General features: G+C 32.8%; 1 protein-coding gene across 7 annotated transcripts in view; it reads left to right on the forward strand.

Annotated features, from left to right (window-relative positions):
• Positions 1-22,361, forward strand: part of Fam214a (family with sequence similarity 214 member A) — a 138,548-nt gene that overhangs the window by 49,275 nt on the left and 66,912 nt on the right. For 2 of the 7 annotated variants that reach the window (XR_007343839.1, XM_048793105.1), the window contains exon 1: positions 10,448-10,499. The exons of the other annotated variants lie outside the window; for them this stretch is intronic. Coding sequence is in view for 1 of the 2 variants with exons in the window: in XM_048793105.1 (XP_048649062.1) it covers positions 10,463-10,499 (37 nt within the window). In the remaining variant the exon portion in view is untranslated. Of the gene's footprint in view, positions 1-10,447; positions 10,500-22,361 lie in introns of those variants that run through there. 7 annotated transcript variants of the gene reach the window in all.

The following is a 22,361-nucleotide window of genomic DNA, read 5'->3' on the forward strand; positions in this document are numbered from 1 at the left end:
TATATATATATATATATATATATATCTCCACTGCCAAATAACACTGTAGTGCAGGTACCTTTTAAGTGAATACTCCCTATTCCTCCCACCCTTCCCTATTTACACAAGCTGTCATTCACTTCACTTAAAAAAAAAAAAAGTATAATACAAGAAGGAAGAAAAATATAATGCAAGACATTTGATAACTGAATGAATGGTAAAAATAATGCCTACTATCAGAGTTCATAGGAAATGATTAATTTCTGCTGGGGAGATTAATTTCAGGGCAAGAACTGTCTTTTGACAGAGGTAGCAGCTGTATTGAGCCTTAAAAGACAGGTATGATTTGAATAGATGAAAATTTAAAGAGATTAGGGGTTTAGGTGACTGAAAGGACATTCTGAGTTATGAAGTGGAGGTAGAATTCATTTGTCTAAGGAATGGTGAGTTGAATAATGTAAATCGGAGGGCTTGCTTAGTAATAGGAGGAGATTAGGGTTTTGAATGTCAAACTAAGGAGATTGAACTTCATTCATTTGACAGTGGGGCACTATTAAGTACTTTGGTATAATTAAAGGGAGTCTTATGGAAGAATAATTGTTTATTTCATTTCATCAAAAGCCAGTACAGGAATATTAAGTGTTATCTAGTAGTCTTAAATTCAATCTTTTAATTCTCAGAATTACATTATGACTTGCTTTTATAAAAATTATCTAACACTGATCTCTTCTTTTTCTTCTTTATGTATTTTTCCTTTGCCACCATTCTTTGTTTAGGGCAAGTGAAGGATTGGTATTTCCTTTTACAAAGGCTTTTGAGAATATTAACATGGTATTCAATATTAATAATACCATGTCTATTGTTTTATGACGCTCTGGTCAAAGTTGTAAACTACACTATTATTTTAAAGTAACTGTGTGTTAAAAGTAGAATGAGCCAGGCAGGGTGGCTCATTCTGAGATTACATGCCTTTAATCTCACCTACTCAGTAGGCTGAAGCAGAAAGATCACAAATTTGAGGTCAGCTTGGGCAACTTAGCATGACCCTGCCTCAAAAAATAAAAAAGTAGAAGGGAGACAAACTCAGGGTAAAATTAGGGATTCTTTTTCTTATTGTAGACAATTGCTGGCAGAAATGTAATAAATTCTTTGGAATTAGAGGCCTTAGTACGCACCAGCTTCATGTGAACTATTAGAGTGAGAAAGGTCTCCACAATATTGACAAGCTTCCCTAGCTGTGTTAAGGAAAGATGGACATTTGTCCTCTCCCCTCCCCAACCAAAGAAACACTTTTAACCCAAGTTTTAAGAAGAAAAAATCAAAAAGTAATGAGGCTTATGTAATATATCTCAGATTCCTAGTCTTAGTTCTGTAGCCCTGTGTAGTAATCACCAATCTTTTTGAACATCATTTGGCCCATCTAATAGTTAGATGACTTCAGAGATTTCTTTTTTTTTTTTAATATTTTATTTACATTTTAGTTTTTGGCAGACACAACACATCTTTGTATGTGGTGCTGAGGATCGAACCCGGGCCGCACCCATGCCAGGGGAGCGTGCTACCGCTTGAGCCACATCCCCAGCCCCCTTCAGAGATTTCTTTAGGTCTAATATTCTGTCCTTCAGAACTGCTTTCTTTAGTATTGTGTATCTGGGCATGTCAGTCCTTACATTGGCCCACTAGCTACTAGTTGGGGTAAGGAACATACCTATGCTTTTGAAGAAGTATATTCATGTCTTGGTAATTATTGTGTTGAGTGAATGCTGATCCTGGAGGCATGCTTCTGTAGTCCTCAGGTTACATAGTGGTACAGATTAAATTTCATTGTGAAGAGCTCAGAACATGAAAATGCTTTTGTTATTCTGAAATTACTCTCACAATCATTTTATTGTTAGAAATCAGAGTTGGAAAGGTCCTTAGAGAGTGTGAATCGCTCTCATTTTCACAGTTGAGAAAACAACTCCTAGAGAAAAGAAAGAACCTGTCCAACTACAATAGTTGAACTCAAATTTCCTAGTAGTCTAGCATTTTCTATAATGTAGTACCTCTATCCTGTAGAACCTACTTAAAGCATTATTGTAATGATCAAATGAAGTAAGCTTAGAATACTATTTGATTCTGAATAAACAGGCCTGTTGTAATTGTTAATATATTAGCTTCTCTTCAGTGAGTAAAATAAGCATATATACCAAGTACTCTGAAGGAAATCTATGAAGGCTAAGAAAGACTAAGAGTAAGGAGAAGCCCTCTGTTTAGAATGGTTAAGTAAGACCTCTCTGAGAAAATGAGCAGAGAAAACAAAAGAGCCAGCTGTGTGAAGAGTTACAGGCCAACATGATATTATTTGTAAAGATCCTGAATTTAGAGACTAGTATGCTCTAGGTACTGAAGGAAGAACAGGCACTTACCACACACAATTTGTACTTTCTTCATTTCCTCATTTTCTACTGTCTCCTTCCCTAGAAAATTTATTCTCTAAGGACAGGGAAATACTCTGATTTTTTTCCCTTACTGTACCCTTCACATCTGTCACAGTGCTTTGCACAGAATTGGCTTTTATAAAATGTTTAAAAAAGCATAGAAGTACCTATTGCTTGATTCATAACTGCCAGTCCCTTGTGGAAAAACACTGACTTTTCTCCTCCCTTCAGACAATAAGCTAGTAAGTTGCATAGAATATCATTTTTTAAAGGATATTTAAAAATGGCACACATTTTGTCAAATATTTCAAATAATAAGTTCTAAGATATTATAAATTTTATATTTGAACTAATAGTTTTACAAAATAAGAAGTTCACAGAAAATTACAGCAGTTGGTTTAACTTTTATATCTCTAACTCCATTAGGTTCATCCTATCTAAGGGGATGGTATGGATTCAATGCTACCTGGAATGGTCCTGCTATACAACCTGTTGTTTCTATGTCCAATCTTATTTCATCATCATCATCTTTTACCCTAAATATGTCATTCTTTGGACAACAATTTTATGGTCACTCTATTAATGATTTTGTTTTTCTGCTAGTGTACTCAAATCTCGTCTTTCATTAGCTGGTGTTTCATTCTGTACTTAGATAGCTTAAATATGGACAATTTGCCCCAGTTGTGTTGTATAGAATATTGTATCTAATATTTTATAATTTACTTGGGTCTTTGTGTAAAATCAAGGGATTGACAACATAAAACGTGTGTTTTGGTTTAGTACAAAGCACAAAAATTCCCATTTTGTTTTAGCAATGCCCAATTTATAAAATGTTTTACTGTTATGTTAAACAAAATAAACCAGACTCAGAAAGTCAAGGGTCGTATGTTTTCTCACATATGTGAAAGCTAGAGGGAAAAAAAAGTGGGGCGGGGCAGGGGAGAATCTCATGAAAATAGAACAGAAAGAGGACCAGAAAAGGGAAGAGGAGAGGTAAAGAGGATATTTTTGGGGAACAAAATTGACCAAACTGTTAATGTATGTACAAATATGAATAGTGCCTCCCACTATTGTGTATAATTATAATGTATCAATAAAAATTTAAAGTTGAATATAGAATTAAAAAATGTTTTACTGAATGCAATTTTTATTCAAAACAATCAGTCTGAATTCTTATGAACAGTTCTACATAAATAATTAGTGATTATAGAGTTACATTGGTTAAATATGACTTAATAGTTTTAGAATTTATTGTTCTATATAGTAAAACTTCAGACATTTGGACCCTTTTCCCTATCTTCTCTGAATCAGATATTCATTGAATCCCTGGCATATATGTGTTGGAAATACAGTGACGATCAACAACTAATGTGGCCTCTGTTCTCAGGAACTTATAGGAGGGTAAAAAAAAAAAAAAGAGCCCTGACTTTCTTCCTGAGTCAACAGACAAATCAGGAACTGAGTTAGGGGGTAGGGGAACTGACCCAGAGAAAAAGAGTTATCAGATGGCCTTCAGAATCCTTAAACTCTATTTTCCCCTTTGTATTTGTGGTCATCTCAATTATTTTTGACTTGAATATGGGGATAGGAGTGCATGTTAGATATTTTGTTTTTTAGAATGAGAAATGGAAACTTGTTCCCCACAAGTGCTCATAAATTGAGCACCTTACTAATTTTTCTCCTAGGTTGTACAGCTAAAACCTGCATGGTCTAAGATATTAGAAATGTTGTTGTATTCAAATTACAAGTACCTTCTTGGCTGAAATTGCCACTGAAAACAGAAAGCTTTGTTTAAAAGGTTGATTCTGGCATTTGTGTAAGAAAAAACTCCTACCTCCTGAATTAGGGAGTTGAAGATATATCCCTGGGGCTGGAATTGTGGCTCAGTGGTAGAGCGCTCGCCTAGGATGAGCGGGACCCAGTTTGATTCTCAGCACCACATAAAAATAAAGGCATTGTGTTGTGTCCATCTACAAAAAAGATTCATATTTTCTCTCTCTCTCTCTCTCTCTCAAAAAAAAAAAAAAAAAGAAAAAGAAAATATATCCCTGATAATAATGATAATGGTGAATCTTATTCACAGTTAAACTAATTCAGTTTTAGATATCTTAGCATTTTAAAGAGTTATGATTAGCCAGAGGAGTTTAGTCATATCACTTGGAAACAAGCTTCTATGAAATAGTCTCGAATTAGCAAATTAAAAAAAGAAAAAAACAACGCAAGCAAGTAGTATTGAAGCTTTGGGCACTTAATGATTGGGTTCTTAAAGCTACCATGATGTTTAGTAAGTGTATATAACTGCTTTCACTCTGCCAGATTTCTGTTATCTGCATCTATTAATAGAGGTTTTGACATATATCAGTGATAGGTAGTTGGGGAAAAACATAGGATTTGAAATTGTATGAGGTAGGTGATGGTAATTTACCTAGCTGCCTTGATTTCTGTGATTCAGTTTCTTTATCTTCAAAATATTATTTCACAAAATTACAATATCAACAAGAAAATATGGAATTTATCATCACCATGGAACAATTTTAATAAAATGTCAATTTATCAGAATAAAAAATCCATAACTGGTTCTAGATTTTTAAGATTAAAATGAACATAACATTCTTAACACTATAATAATAGGACATTAGCAATATCCCAGAACATGTCTTTAAGGAAGGTGAATCCATGTATACCTTGACACACATTTTATGTAATAATGGTGATATTAATTTACAAAGACTAAATATTATAGGATATTAAAAATGAATTCTTATACTTGATATTGATGCTTATTAAATCTGTCCAAAATGCATACAATATATTATTAGACAAAACATTCAGTAGCTTAGATTATAAATAACCCTTGTTCTAGCTCATTTTAAACAATGTAGTATGAATGATGCCAAAAAAAAAACCAGGCTAGAACATTTTCTTCTCTCCAAGATCTTAGATTTTGTAAACAAGGCTCTGAAGGCACTGCTCCTGGAACAAATCTAGGTCATCATAATCCAAAATCTTTTGAAAGATGAAGCTGTTAATTAAGTATCTAAGGTACTTTTTAGTATATTAATTTTAAGGATGTGTTTTGACTTTTAAAAACCTAGTATTTTGGGGTTGCTCTTTGGCTGGTTGGCTTATTTGTACCATTATCTTAATGAAAACAAAGACTGGGTAATCATCTCGGCAAATATGATTGCTAGGAATCTCTATGAGAGTGAGAAATAATGCAACATGTAGCTTAATTTATCCTGTACTGACCTAACAGAATAATATTTTGGTTTTTTATTTTATTTTTCGTAAAAACTCTGGTATTTTTAAGTCATAAATTTCCCTATTTTCCATAACAGTTAACAGCATTGAATTGTAGCTATTGTATAGTCCCTCTTGCAAATTAGTTATTGAGCTTTTAAATATGAAAGTATTTAAGGAACTCTTTTAAAAAAACAATATTATAGAAAACTTTCATTAGTCAAGATTTATTTCATCCCCATTGTTTTTTTTTTAGATAGACATGACAGTTGAGTATATTTTGACATATTATACATACATGAAGCATGACTTATCTAATTATGATCCCATTCCTGTGGTGGTACATGATGTGGAGTTTCACTGGTCATGTATTCATATATGAACACAAGAAAGTTATGTCCAGTTCATTCTACTGTCTTTCCTAATCTCATTCTTCACTTCCATTCAATTCCCTTTGTCCCCATTGTTGTTAACATGGGATACTGTTAATGTACTGTCCTCTATTTGTGTGTGTTCAGTGTGCCTGGGTATGAGTATGAGATCCTTTATTATAGGATCTGATCCATAGGCTCAGATAGACTAAATAATTTGATAAAATAGTTTGAATCCCTAGACTACCTGGCTCTTCTTCACTATGTTTTGCTGCTTTAAAGGATCTTTCCCATAAAGAGTTTGGGTTTTGTATGACCCACTGCTATATCAGGACCTTACTCTCAACCCCTGAGAAGACTATCAGGGATGAATATATTCTATTTGTATGTTACATTGCTGTTTTCAAAACAATTTTATCTTATTCTATTTGACCCTTATAGCATACTAACATCGTAGGCAAAACAGAATGAAGAATTTCAAAGTGCTTAAGATCACAGAGTTGGTTAGTGTCTAGGCCAGAATTCAAATATGTGATTCCTGGATCAATGTCCTTTGCTACTTCCTTTTACTTTGTCTGAATTGAGTAAGTAATCTTTGTTCACAAAGTGAAGTTTTACAAGTTGAATTTTTTATTATTATCCTCAGGATCATACTAACAGCTACAGCCAGGCTCCCTGTTTTAGCAGTCAAGTTCAGTTTTCTTGTTATAAATAGTGTGTAATGATAGTTTCGATGTGTAATGAGACTATAGTGATGGTTATTAAATGAAATAGATAAAAAATGTGAATGTAAGATTTCTATATTTAAACTTTAATTTTTGTGTGATATTCTATTTGCCTTATGGAAATGCATGTAAGGAAAGAATTATTACGGGAAAGACAGTACTGGTTAAGGGCTCACACTAGCCAGGCACTGTGGCGCATGCCTGTAATTCCAGTGGCTTGGGAGGCCAAGGCAAGAGGATCGAAAATTCAAAGCCAGCCTCAGCAACTTAGTGAGGCCTTAAGCAACTTAGCAAGGCGCCGTCTCAAAATAAAAAATAAAAATGGCTGGGAATGTGGCTCAGTGGTGAAGCCAAGTATCTCAGTACCATAAAAGGAATATACATTAGATACAGGAGGACCTGAATTTGAATCCTGGTCCTGACCACTGTTTTCTGGTTACTTGGTCAAGTAGCAAGCCAGTGTCCTTAGATGTGGGGACAATAACTATCTGGAGGTCCGAGGAGATGGCTTTGTAAAGGGATTAGCATCATGCTTGGCCAGGATCTAGTAGCTATTTAATATATTTAATATAATTAGGAGTTATTTAACGATTATTTTTAAAGATTATTTTTCTATGAGCAATGTTTTTGTTTAGAACATATCAAAGATGGCACTATTATATCTAAAATATCTTACTATCAGTAGATGGTTCCCAATTATTACTACTGTCAGAAAGCAGAGATGATCTCAAGTAGTTGATTTTTGAAGTTTTTCCATTTTATATTTGGAATACATAGTTTAAAAAACTTTTATAGAAGATCTTCTTTCCTATTTATTTACATTAGGATAATATATTTCTTAAACTGGTCCAATTGAAGAAAATACTAGATTTTAGTGGAAGGGAGGGGTTGTTGTTATTGTGGTTTGAGAATTGAGAACAAAGTCTAGCACTTGTTTAGAATTTCCTGTTATGTAAATTCTTAGCTTGTAGACTCAAGGTTTAGAAAGTAGATAATGTGCCATTATTTTACAGTATGTCCATTGTATTTGTTTACCAAGATTAAAAAAATCAGGGAAAGGTAAGTCTTTTTCAGAAATATATAAAATGCCATTCTGAAATTTCTTAGAAAACTAGCAGCTCAAAGGAAGCATTTAAAAAATTTATTTATTTATATAATTAGGTATATATTACAGCAGAATGCATTTTGATTCATTGTACACAATTGCAGCACAACTTTTCATTTCTCTGATTGTACACAATGTAGTGTTGCACCATATGTGCAGTCATACACGTACTTAGGATAATGATGTCCATCTCATTCCACCATCTTTCCTGCTTCCATGTCTCTTCCCCACCGCTCCCTCTTCTTTGCCCAAAGTTCCTCTATTTTTCCCACGTCCCCCCCATTTTTAAGGTGGCACATCTCTTGATGTACATTCTATTCATTTATAATTACATATTCTGACTAAGGTTTAATATTTGTCTGTAAATTCTCTTTATAATGTTAATAGTTTATATCACAGATCTATGATAGCATTAGCCTTTAAGAAGTTTGAGAATTATAACTGAGAGGAAATATTACAGAACCACATAGGAAATATATATTATTCTTCCTTAGGAAATATATATTATTATTCCTTTGTTGTTGTTTTATTTTGTTGGTACTAAAAATTGAACCGAGGGGCACTCTATCACTGAGCTATATCTCCAGCTTTTTTATTTTTTTCATTTTGAGTCAGGATCTCATGAAGTTGCAGGGGCTAGCCTTGAATTTGCAATCCTCCTGCTTCAGCCTAAGAAAAAAGTATGGGGTACCTGAGACAAGTTTTGGATCAGGGAAAATTTTACAGATGAAGATACTGAAGCTTATAGTGTGTTAGTATTTTATACTTGGTCTCACTGTTAGTAAATGGCAGGTTCATGTTTTGAACCTAGTTTGGCCTGACTTCCAAAACCTTGTTCTACCATGCCATTCTTTCTCTGAATTATCTACCTCACAGGCTTATTGTGTTCCTGAACATGCATCCCTTATTGTTATTTCTCAGGGGATTTAGAAGCTTTCCTTTTCACCAGTGATCAGATTCTTTCCTTAAATGTTTGTGAGATCTAACTCTTCTTCATAGGTTATATTTACTTTTATACTGCAGAACCTCAGGGATTCTGGAAGCTTTTTCAGGGGTAATATCTTGTGAATTCTGGGGCTTTTGTGAAACTGCAGTGCTGTTTGTGACCTCTCATTTAAAAATAGCCCCATGGTGCTCATGGGGTACATTAGTAGCCAGTATTTCCACCATCTTGCACTTCTTCCCACTCAAGATGCTCCAAATAGGGGCTGGGGATGTGGCTCAAGTGGTAGTGCGCTCACCTGGCATGTTTCCGGCCCAGGTTCAATCCTCAGCACCACATACATACAAACAAAGACGTTGTGTCCGCCGAAAACTAAAAAATAAATATTAAAATTCTCTCTCTTAAAAAAAAAAAGACGCTTCAAATAAACAAAGATCTGAATGATAAACAGCATTCATATGCTACGGCCTGAAATTACAAAACTTTCCTGAAATCCTAGAGCTATCACTGATAATAAAATAAAATAAAGTTTTCCATTGCCTTAAAAGTTTGAAACATACTAATCTGTTGATGTGATGTTCCGGGGAAATATTTCTGAAATGAGAAATTTTTCTGATCCTTCATATCTGTTTATTCCTACTACCTGTATTGAGTCTTCTAAACAACTTTGTAAATTGGGAAAGGATTTTTGTTGATAAAGTTGAAGATAGCATGGTATGCTAAAACCTAGTGCTTGAAACATGAAAACAAAGAATTTATACCTTTATATCTCTAGGTGATTTGAAGATAAAGTAAATTTGAAGACAAAGTTAAATTGTTTTGTGTAATAAGAGACATTTACTGTAAATGCATCGTTAAGTCTTGGATTTTCAGAGTTTACTAAATAACTGATTCATTTTTCCTTTTTGAATCTGTTTCTAATCACTCTGTTAACTTGTTTTTCTTGCTTTCTTAAAAGGTACTGCTTACTTTTAAGACCATATCTCATTTTAAATATCTAACTGGTTGTGCTTTTCTAGGAATTTGTGATGTTCCTTGTAGAATAATTCCTAGTTCTAGGTAAATGGAGTTTGATACTTTATTCTGATTGCTGTAGATTTTTCTTTTTTAAAAAAATTATTTATAAATTTTTCTATTTCCACATTTCAAAGGGTTTTGTTTGGTTGAGAACCTGATTTACTTGAAATGTGAAATAATTAATTTCCTTTACCACCCTTACTTTGTCCTCAGTTTTATGTGAAACACTAGCTGAGATAAATTTTCATCTCATGCATTCCTCTCTTTTAAAAACAACTAGAAGTACGTTTTAGGAGCTCATGCTAGAATACTTTGTCATTATTATCAGTCTACTGTTCTTTCCTTTCAAGTTGCTTAAACACAGCTGAGTTCCTAAGAGGAGCAAAGAAAACATGACAGTGCTGCCAAGTAGACAGGAAGCTGTAGTGGACCTAGCGAGCAGGGAAGGTTGAGCACAAGCTTCATCCAATCAACTGTGAGTGCTGTTGCTATGTGTGCTCTTACTCTGCTGCCTTTGTGAAAAACCTTACTGGGAGGGAAGTGGAATCAGCGCCCCAAGCTGAACATTTGTTTTAACCGCTGCAGACATCTGGATCTTTCAGTCACTGACAGTATAGCTATTGACAGCCAGAAGGCAACTTCTTTCATACAAAGATTCCAGTATGGTTTTCAGTGGAAACAAAGGGCAGCACAGAGAAGGTGTGTAATGAAGTGTTTTTAACGGCTTTATTTTTAAGCTTCCAATTTTCTGTAGCTGTTTACCAGTTGTGGTGCTTGTTTTGCATGGATTTTTAATAAATTAGGTCTAGGAAAATGATCTCACTTCGAAAAACATGGGATTTAGGAAATTTTTCTTTGCGTCATATAGCCTGTTTTCTTTGAACAGCATTGCTTAAAAGATTATTAAAATGCTAATCTGAACAATGAGTAGGAAGAAAAGAAACCAAATACAGTGCCCTCACGTTAATGGGGAAAAAATGTGATAGAAATAAGAATACTGGGAAGGGAATATGAGTTAGCCAGAAGTATTAACTATATATGGGGGCAGAAGATGTTTTTAAAATAAAAGCTGTTAATAATGTATTTAAATATGTTATCTATTTTTAATTGGATTAATTATTTCTGAATTTGACAGAGATCATCAGAATTTAGATTAGTGAGATTTTTAATATAAATTAATTGTTATGTTGTCTTTTTTAAAAGCAAGTCCATATTATAGATCTGACACTTAAAAAGACAATGAAAATCCTATTGTCAAATAATTTTGAACAACTGATATATGCTAGTCAATTACTACTGTAATTGACCAGATTATAAACTTCAAATTACAGTCTCTTAATAGCTTGATCTGTTGACTAGTTCTGTGCAGTTCAAATAAAAGAAATATAATTGAACAGCAAATTTAGTGTCTATTAAGTGTTCATCTAGAAAACTGAAGAGTAAAGGATTTTGAGGGCAATGTACCACAAATGGTTAAGATAGTATTTTAGAATTAAAATGGGCCTCCCATATGCAATAAGTCCACGTCCAATTTAGTTGATACTGAAAATACAGTAAAATTTTATTATTTTAAACCACTTAGTTCAATATTTGTAATAATTGGAACAGAATACAAGTTGCAATTTATATGGGATCTGGAAAAACTGATTTGTCTAACAGATTAAATGAAAGTTTTAAAGTATTTTAGAGAAACAGAATTTTTTTTGTATTTTCTCAAATACTGTGAAATAAGAGTTTATATAATTGATTTAGCTAATGATTCTTTTAAACTGATTAAAGCAGAGCAGGCTAATTAGCATAATGCCCATTTTTAGGAACAATCAGTGTTGAGCTAATAACGAATTTTTCAGTTTCACATAGTTGTCTTAAATGGTTCCTTTTAAATTCACTCAGTGAAGTGTGTCTAATGAGTAAAGTTGGTTCAAAATTAATATTAGAGTTTTATTTTTTCTCTACATATGTCACATTTTGGAATAGGATTGGTTTTGTTATTTTCAAAAATATCTATCAAAGTTTTATCAATGTTAGTTTTATAATAAGTGAAGAGAGCTGTTACCTTTCTTTGGAAATAACTCAAAATATATCCATGCATCTGTGCCCCCTTTACTGCTTGTTTTTAACAATACATACATATTTTTATTAAGCTAAAATAACTTAAAATTTTATTGGTGGCAATTTACAAAATAAGTTGTCCTTAAACATTAACAAAGTACTTTATGTGGACCTGCATGTTGTTGAACTTTGAAAGACTTTGACATTTCCTAGTTTTTATAGTTTGTTAGGTATAGCTTAAAAAATTTGAACCTGATAGAAGTTATAATGAAAATTGTAGCCAAATCAAGAAAATGTTATTCTTTGGACTTGTTGACTTCCATACTATGAAAAATTCATTTTCAGAAGAGGAGGGAGGACATGAGTGGAAGAGAGGAAGGTAGAGGGATGAGAGAAGACTTAAGTTGATTTAAATATGACTCTAACCGGTCAGTCTAATCATTTTCATTTTTTACTAATTTTATTTTCTAATTATAGAATCACAAAAGCCAAAGTTTTAGTTTACTACCTTTCTCTGTCTGGTTTATTGCATAAGAATTAATAGCACTTTTAAAAGCAGGCTGTTTTCATTTATATACTGCATAAGATAGAGAAATATGATATTGATAAGGAAGTTGAATGTACTACTATATCACACAAAGTCATTACCATTGTATTCAAAAGGAATATTTTTGGCAGAATCCCAGATACCAGTTTCTGCTCAGTATTAAAATCTCAGGGTAGGGCTGGGTTATGGCCCAGTGGCAGAGAGCTTCCCTTTGCACATGAGGCACTAGGTTTGATCTTCAGCACCATATTAAAAACAAACAAACATAATAAAGATATTGTGTTTATCTATAACAAAAAAATAAAAATAAAAAATATCAGGTTAATTGAAGTTTATAATCTGGTCAATTACAGTAGTATTGCTATCATATTTCAGTTCAAAATTATTTGACAATAGGATTTTCATTGCCTTTTTATGTGTCAGAGCTATAATTTGGACATAATACAGTAATTTTTGTTTTGGCTATTTTGGCTGATAAACAAAACCAAACAGAAATGCTAGTATTTATCACATTCAGTGATTGCTATAACTGATTTTAAAAATATTGATTTTTTTTTGTTTATTTTGAAACTATATAAATATAGTCTATAAAATGTAAATATATTATTTCATTTATAATTCTTAAATTATGTAATTTAAAACCACAGGATGGAAAGGGATCTAGGTCTTCTATGGAAGATTTTTAAAATCATTAGATATCCCACTCCTCAGTTTATACTGAAAGGACTTAAAATCAACCTATTACAGTAACGCAGCCACATCAATGTTCATAGCAACTCAATTCACAATAGCTAAACTATGGAACCAACCTAGATGCCCTTCAACAGATGAATGGATAAAGAAAATGTGATATATATACATACACACATGCATACATACACACAATGGAATATAACTCAGCCTTAAAGAAGAATGAAATTATGGCATTTGTAGGTAAAAGGATGGAGTTGGAGAATATCATACTAAGGGAAATAAGCCAACCCCCCCAAACCAAAGGCCAAATGTTTTCTCTAATAGATGGATGCTGATCCATAATGGCGTGGGCGGACGCTAGGGAAGAATGCAGGAACTTTGAATTGGGTAGAGGGGAGGGGATGGGAACTGGGTGGGAAGGATGGTGCAATGAGACAGACATTATTACCCTGTGTATATGTGTGATTACACAACTGTTGTGATCACATCATCTACAGCCAGAGAAATGAGAAGTTGTATTCTATTTGTGTACAATGAGTTGAAATGCATTTTACTGTCATTATAACTAATTAGAACAAGTAAAAAAATTTAAAAAAAATCTTTGAAAATCCAACATATCAAGAATGTTATCAATATATAGATCTATCAACATATTATCATTTATATATAATATAAATGAATTTTATTTCACCATCTGATCAATAAATAAATAACTACAAAATATCATTACTACTTTAAGTATTATCATAAATGTTTGATACCGCAAGTATTTAAATGTATGACATAAGTGCTACATGGCATAATGCTTCTTTGGCTTTTAGAAATTCAATTACTTCTTCATAGCCTCTTGAATCCAAGAAAGATATATTTTCATAGTCAGCTGGGCTGGGAAGTTTGGTCTTAACAACTTTTTGTCAGACTTTCGTCCCTCCCTCCTTCCTTTCTCCATTTCTCTCTCTCTTTCTTTCTTTCTCTCTCTTGTTTCGTCTCATTTTGTTGCCCAGCCTTGCCTTAAATTCCTTGGGCTGAAATGATCCTGCTGCCTCAGCCTCCCAACTAACTGGGATTATGGGTGTATGCCACTGTGCTTGGCTATTGTCAATCATTTTCACATAGTGGTACTATTGCATAACATTTTTTGCCTTTGCAAAGATATAGCATCTTTCTTTAAATATTCACATATCACTATCTAAATTCAAGACTTTAGTTATAAAAATACAGTTGTTTATGATATTAATTGAATCTGATTGTATAGTCCTTTGTTATGGGACTTCATTATAAAATTGACCACATGAAGACTATTAATTGAGAAACAGATTCTTTTTCTTTCTTTACTGGTCTCCTCAATTTTACTCATTCTGAGACTTCTGAACATCAAATTGAATGAGAAGTTTTCTGATAAGTATAGGGATGGTAATGTTATAATTATAGGAAGTAATCATGCTTGGATATAAGAAATATCAACTAACTTCTATATAGTTAGGCCTCAGATTTTGCTATAAGCTTCCTGTCATCTAGTGTATGAGAGGAAAATTAGCCAGTTATATATGTCCCTGTTCTTTATTTTGTATTGCTAAATATGTTGCATTAATATTTAATGTTAATAATTTTTAATTAATATTCTTATTTTTTAAAAAAATGCCTTTATTTTTTATTTTTATGTGGTGCTGAGGATTGAACCTAGTGCTTCATACATGCTAGGCAAGCTCTCTACTACTGAGCTACAACCCCATCCCTATTTTGTTGAGGATCAAAATTTGAGTGGCTACCTATATGATTTATTATTTAGTTATGAGTTATTGGGAGTGCTTTTATCTGTTTGAGCCTTAGTTTCCTTATCAGGATAATGAGATTTGAGGGTGATTGTGGGATTAAAGATAAAGAATCTATGAAAACTACTTAGAAAAACGAGCAAGTATTAACAATAAAATGTGAGATATTATTATAATAGACTCTCCTTTTCTTTAAAATTATTGTGTATCTAAAAGTCTGAACATAGTGACTTTTCTCATTATTATGAGAATTTTAAGACTTTCCCCTAGAGCTTTACATTTACAGATATAGTTTCTCAATTTTCTAAAATGCTTTATGAATTAGAAAGCCATGAAAATATGGGGATCCAGACAGAGAAGTCAGGGCTGATGAGGAAATACATGAGTAAATATCTGAAGATAGATAATAGTAAATAATGGTAAGGAAATTACAAATGAGTGAAATGAGAAGAGAAAGTAAATGAAACTTTTGTTTGATGTTTATTTGTTTTTATTGTTTTGTGTGTGCTTCATAGCTCTCCAAATACTGAGCTGATTAATTAATCAGTTGCTAAATTCCTTGGGATTTTTTTTTTTTAAGTGGGAAGTTACTTGTTTCTGAGTTTTGTTTTGAATTCCTCAGCTAGCAGCATTGAGTTAAAGATGACTCTTAATTGCCATCCAACTTTTTTTTTTTTTTTTTTTGCCATCCATCTTAATGACAAACCCAGTGCCTGGGAGTTATAAATTAAATATCATCACAAATATGATTAGTGTAACTGTCTTGGAATTTAAAAACTTAGAGACTAAAAATCAGGTGGAATAGAGCTGTTTTGAAAACTCAAACTTCAAAGCCAAATTGTTCAGAAAAATGATTATTTATTATTATTATTATTATTTATCATTTTCAGAAGTACAAAAAATTTCAACTGACCACAGTATTTTCACTGCTATGAGCTAATGATAATTCTGTATTATTTAGGGGGGAAACATTTAATCTGAGTTCCATCCTGGATTTTTTGATTCTTACATAAATATAAATATAAATTATTGTGTATCTAAAAGTCTGAACATAGTGACTTTTCTCATTATTAATTTACTAAAGATATAGTTTGGCTTATTGAGAATTAGAGAACAAGCAAATGAAAAAAGAGAAAACAATATTTTCTAAGTACACTCCATTTATAACTGTCAAGGAATCCAGCAGTATGCTTCTATGTTGTGCCTACAGACCACTTTGCAATTGACAACATGGGAGAGGAACACTTTTAAAAATAAAAAATGTCTTGATTTTACCTGACTGAATTATATTGGTTTATTTGTTTTGGGCAGTGCATACTTACCTTAAATCACTTATCTCAAAAATATCCACATAGGGAAAGAATGGTTTTTTAATGCCATTGACTCATTCTGACCCACTTGAGAATATGCTGAAAACTGTCAATCCCCTGCTAGGAGAAAAAAAACATTGTATCTGTGTATGTATAGACATAATTTTGTGGAAAATATCCAGAGGCTTATATATTCTCTTAGGTTAAGACATTTTATTAAACATAATTTCATTTTAGTCAGAGTTTAAAAACATTTTTAAAAATATGAGGCTTAAAACAGACTGGATAAGGATATGTATTCCGTCAGAGTGGTACATAGTGAATATGGGGCACACTGTCTTTTAGCTTCAGAGGAAATGGTAAAATGTACCAGCAAGCACTCCATAAATTAGTACTTTTGCAGATAGTTTGTCCTGATGAATACCCAGTATTCCTGCATTGAACTCTATATTCTGGACAAAGAACCTAGTACAAAAGACTAGCCTGAAATTCATTGCTCAGGTCTCTGAGTTGTACACTGAGATTAGAGGAAACCTAAAAGACACCTTTTAGCCACAAAGCTGCACCTGAAATCTCTTCCAGAAATCATCCTACACTAGAAATGACAGGTCTCGATTATGAATGTTACCTAATTCCATCTTTGTTTAAAATAATCAAGCTGAACTGATCTTGTTGTATGTGTTCGTTTCTCAACTCTTAATTAAAAACATCTCTGTCTTTTATCGTCTTTCAGTTTCCCCAGGAGTGTTAGGTTTCACGCATACACACACACAGTGGAAAATATGAATGTTGAGAGTACTTAAAAGTAGGGGTCATGCATGTGGTAGAAGGAAAGAAGTTGAAAGGACAGTGCATTTTTTTTGGTACCAGTCTATGTTGTAAACATATCCCCAGGAGAGAAAAATGTTAAAACTAAATTAGGTTAAATTTAAGGGTGATTTTTGAAAACTATGTGCCAACTATCTGAAACTAGTAAACTGGAACAAAACAAAATAGCATTAGAATAGTAGATTGCTGCCCTTTTAGCACAGAGTATTCTTCTGAGCTAAATCTAGAACTTGTGGTTTTGAGAGACAGGACTTTGTTTCCTTCTGTGACCATGTTTTCTTAGCTCACTGTCCCAGAGTTCTTTCTGTATGGAGCTTGGAGTTATAGCATTATATAATCAGGAATATTCCCATAAGGGATAGTGAAAAGGACAACATTTTCTACTTGAGGGTTTCCCTGAAACAATAATGAATTAGTTCTGATGTTTTACATTGTGCACAGACAAATGAAATTATGTAGGGTTAGTGCAGGTGAGAAGGCAATGAATAAAATCTGTTTGGCTCTAAGTTTGTGCCCATGCATCTGTGATGCATGACTAAAAGCCTAATTCTGGTAGCCTCAACTTTAAGGAGACAAAACAAAAGGATACCAGTAAATTTCCTCAGTACATTGAGTAGTTCTATTTCTGAAACATTTACCAGCTTTCTCTGCTGTCCAATATTCAGTTCCTCCAATTACCATAGCACCTTGATCTACCCGTTTTTCATTTATTGCATCATTGTAAATTAGACTTATGTGTGTCTTACCCCATAAAACTAACTCTGTTTTAAGGTGGTAATAATGGCTTGTTTTCCCATTACTTTCTATAGAAAAGATTGATTTTTATTGAAAGTTTGGACACAAATATCAAACATCTAGCCCATCTTTAAAATTACATAGAATTTAGTTTTCTTTTGAGAGCATCAGTTTGCCCTCAACTTCTCACACAAGCATTTAGTAGTTTGCTATAATGTATTGGATCAATAATCCCTTAAAAGACTGTTGCGGTCTAGAAATTCCAATAATCAATATGGAAAGTAGAACTCAGAAAAGTGCTCTTTCCCCTTATTTTTTTTATAATATAAATTTTGCTCTCATACTAGAGATTTCATGAATATTGCCTAATGCAGCTTAACCATAAAACAAATGTTTCCTTGCTCCATTTAAGATAATTATATTGAGACGATGGTAAAACAGTTGATAATTAAAATATTAAATCCAAGAGAAAATTAAAGTAATAATTATTGGAAAGGGTAACAGCAAGCTTTTTATCACTTAGACTAGAAATAAGCTGAAAATAAGAAAACAATGAGACATTAGACATTCATTCAAATGCCTGTTCATGCAAAGCACTACATGCTAAGCATTGGTAAAGCAGTTGGTCTTGTTTTCATGGTGCTTCATTTGTGCTAAGTTTTAGGAAGGAAATGTATAAGATCTAATGAACTCCAACAAAACAAAACAGTAAAAGCCATGGAAGATAGTAGTGGATTGAAGACCTAATGAAGGATTATGCATATGAACTGCAATAGAGATCATCTGACTGTTTCATAGATGACTTTTTAAATATGTAGAATATGATAAAGTTAATTTTTTTTTCTTCAAGAATAGAAATAATATTAGAAAATATAATGAAAAAACCTTTTCAATAAGAGCAACAAACATCGAATTTTGCTTAGTACATATATTCAGAATTAGTACATATATTCAGAAACTGGTGAAGGTTTTAAGAATATTTTAAAAGGTTTTCATAAATGTTGAGATTTAAACCTTTGAAATGAAGGTTTTAAAAAATTACTTGAAGAGGTTTTTGAGTTGTTGGCTATAATTCTGGGGAAGCACTGATAAATTCATTTGAAGATTAGAAAAGCAGGAAGAGTGTTAAGAGAATTGGAAGAAACAAAAGGATGAGTCACCTTCTGACCACATTTTTTCCATAGTACAGCTTCATGAGACCTGCCAGGAGGGGAATGCTGGGAACAAGAGGAATTCTAGTGATTTGGTGGAATACAGAGGGTGGAACAGTTTGAGGTGATCCTAGGAGAGAGAATGAGTTTGGCCACAGCTTTGGATGCGCAAAGGGGAGTGATGAAGGATGAGGTGAAAAAAAGTAGGGAGTGGTTTTTATTTTTTACCTCATCCTTCATTACTCCCCTTTAGGCATCCAGTGCCCCAACAGTCCAGGAATGGTAAGTGGTCAGATGTGGGAGATTATTGAAAATAGAAGAAGTCAGACTTTACCACACTGATGACTTAAGGGACAAGAGATAGGGAGGAGTCATAGGTGATTCTAAGGTTTCAAATCACAAAAAAGCAAAACAGTTGTGGTTGGGACAGATTTTGTACTCTGTCCAACACTCCTATGATTATTTTTAGTTTGTGGTAGGCTAGAGGTAGGATCAGTTATAATTACAAAAATTGGTTTATGTGAAATCAAATCATTGGCATTGGAAGGGGCCATCTAGTTTCATGCCCTTCATTTTATAAATGAGTTTTCCAAGGGTCACAGAGTTTAATTGACCTTTCCCAAGGACTCAAAGGCCAGTTTATTGCAAAGCTGAAATTAGAATCCAGGTCTTCTGGCTTTTAGTACAACATTTTATATATGGTATCTTCTTTTTTCTTCTTCCAGTTTTGCATTTATTTAGAAAGTAAAACTTTTTCAGTAGTTTCATTTTGTTATTGTTGTTCTTTTTACTGGGGATTGAATCAAGGAGTACTTAACCAGAGAGCTACATCCCCAGCCCTTTTTATATTTTATTGTGAGACAGGGTCTTGCTAAGTTGCCTTGGGCCTTGCTAAATTGCTGAGTCTGGCTTTGAACTCTCTCAATCCCCCTGCCTCAGTGGGATTATAGCCATGCACCACTGCACCCTGTTTTGGTAGTTTTTAATCCTTCAGCTTTTGAAAGCTTATTTCAATTTTCATATTGTTGATACATGTCATTATGTTTATATACTTGAAAAATCACACAAATATAAATTGTGTATGTGGATATTTAAGTTAATGGACTTTATCATGCATTTTTCTAAGAGTACTCATTCTATTTCAAGGAATTTGGTTCCTTGATTTTTAAGAGCTAGAGGATGTTTCATCATGTTGATAATAGCCATTTACCATAATTTTTTTCAAACTTTTAAAAACCTTTCCTACTATATTAGATCTAACATGGATCTTTAATATTATTTTAATTTTCATTCCTTTGATTAGAGAGCAAACATTTCTGTTTACCCATTTTATTTTATTTATGTGAATTATTTTTCTTTTCATTTAACGTTTGAGTAGAATAATATAGAAATAGGACTATTTTATTGATAATATGATAGAGTTCTTTCATTAATTAATTTATTAAATTTTAAAATGCTAGGAAATCAAACCTAGGGCCTTGCATATTTAGACAAGTGTCCTGTGGCTGAGCTACAACCCCAGCCTTCTCCTATATTTCAGAAATATTTAGATTTTATATATTTTTAATCTGTCAATATTTTTCTGTGTATTTTCATACTATTTCAAAGCTGAGGTTTTTTTAGTACTCTTTAAGTCAAATAAATGTGTATCAAAAATTATGCTAGTTTTCCCCTTTACAATTATATTTTGGTTCTCTACCTTTGAGGTATTTATTTTGGTACATGATATAAGGTACTGTTTCTTAAATGTGGTTCACAGGTCATTTGTATGAAAGTTATAGAGCTTTCTTGTTAAACATACAGACCATTTGAGTCAAAATTTCTGAGTGTTGATTCCAGGGTATACTGGTATTAGGATCGTGTTGTTGCTCTAACCGGTTATCAGAGCTTTGCACTTTAAAACAACACAAATTTATTGTCTCATATTCTTGGAGGTTAGAAGTCTAAAATGGGTCCAAATGACTAGAGGAAATGTTTCCTTGACTTTGTCAGCTTTGGAGTCTCTACAGTCCTTGGTTTAAGGCCCCTTTATGGATCTTCAAAGACAGCAGTGTAACTAACATCTTATCTCTTTGAATTTCTGCATGTATTATAAAGATCCTTGTGATCATGTTAGGCATTCCTGGATGTTCTATGAAAATTCCTTTTGAATGTAAATGATGTATGTACAGGATCCAGGGGTTTGAGAACATGAATCTTTCTGAGGGGGGTGTATTATTCTGTCCACCACAATACTAGTAATACATATTAAAATTTGACAACCAATAGTGTATGATAGATACTTTATACTTCTCCTTCAATGACTCAAAATGTTAGTAAATTCTCTTCTGTTTTGTAAAGATTATAAATGGTAGAGACCATAATGTTTTTATATCTAATTAGTCTTTTGAGGATGTCTGTATCTTATTCCAGTAATCTTTTAAAAATATATCTTTATCAAATAGAAAGTCATTGGTTCTAGGGTTTTGTTTTTGTTTTTTTGTTTTTGTTTTTTTTGGTAAACATTGCTAAACTGCAATTTTAAAAGCTTTGCAAGTGTCTTTGATTCCCTCCACTTGCTACTTTATTAAATTTTGATTTAAAAATATAGAAAAGGAATATGGTTGTTTGAAACAAAATCCAAGCTAAAAAGTGTATAAACAAGTAGGAAAAACTGCTAATTCCTTCTTACTTCCTTTTATGCCTTATTCCCAGGAATAAACAGTGTCTACAGTTTTGTGTATATATTTCCAGTCTTTATCTTATCCACATATAAGTATGCATGATATTGTATATCTTAAAACTTTTTAAACTAAAATGATCATACTATATAAGCTCTATAACTTAATCTTTTTTCTCTACAGTACAGGGGATTGAATTTGGGGCCAATCTACTACTGAGTTACATGCCTAGTCCATTTGTTATTTTATTTTGAGCAAGGTCTCACTAAGTTGCCCAGGCTGGCCTCAAACTTGTGATCTTTCTACTTCAGTCTCTCAAGTAGCTGGAATTTCAGGCATGTCACTACACCTGACTTAACTCGTTTTTTTCATACTAGGATGTTTTTGAGTATCTTCAACTTTAACATAATTTTCCATTGTAGAAAGGTATTGTTTGGACTTTTTTGTTTTCTTTTTTGTTTGTTTGGTTGGCTGATTTTGGTGCTGGGGATTGAACCCAGGGGCCTCTCCCACATTGAGCACACATACTATACTGAGTGACACACCTCTAGTCCTTCTTTTGAATATTTGATCATTCAGTTTATTTATTATAAGGAAAAATGAATTCATTTGGATATTTATGATAGGCTTTGTTTTTGTTTTTGTGTTTTGCTGGATAGATATATAACAGTAATCCTATATGTACCCTATAAATGTAAAGTTTAGACATTGGCATACTGTAATATTGACTTGATCAGCCAGTTTTCTAATAAAATATGATGCCCCAGTTAAGTCTGAATTTCAGACAAATGAGTAACTTTTTAGTATAAGTAT

This window comes from Marmota marmota, unplaced genomic scaffold (assembly GCF_001458135.2).
Source record: "Marmota marmota marmota unplaced genomic scaffold, marMar, whole genome shotgun sequence".
Classification (NCBI taxonomy): Eukaryota; Metazoa; Chordata; class Mammalia; order Rodentia; family Sciuridae; genus Marmota; species Marmota marmota.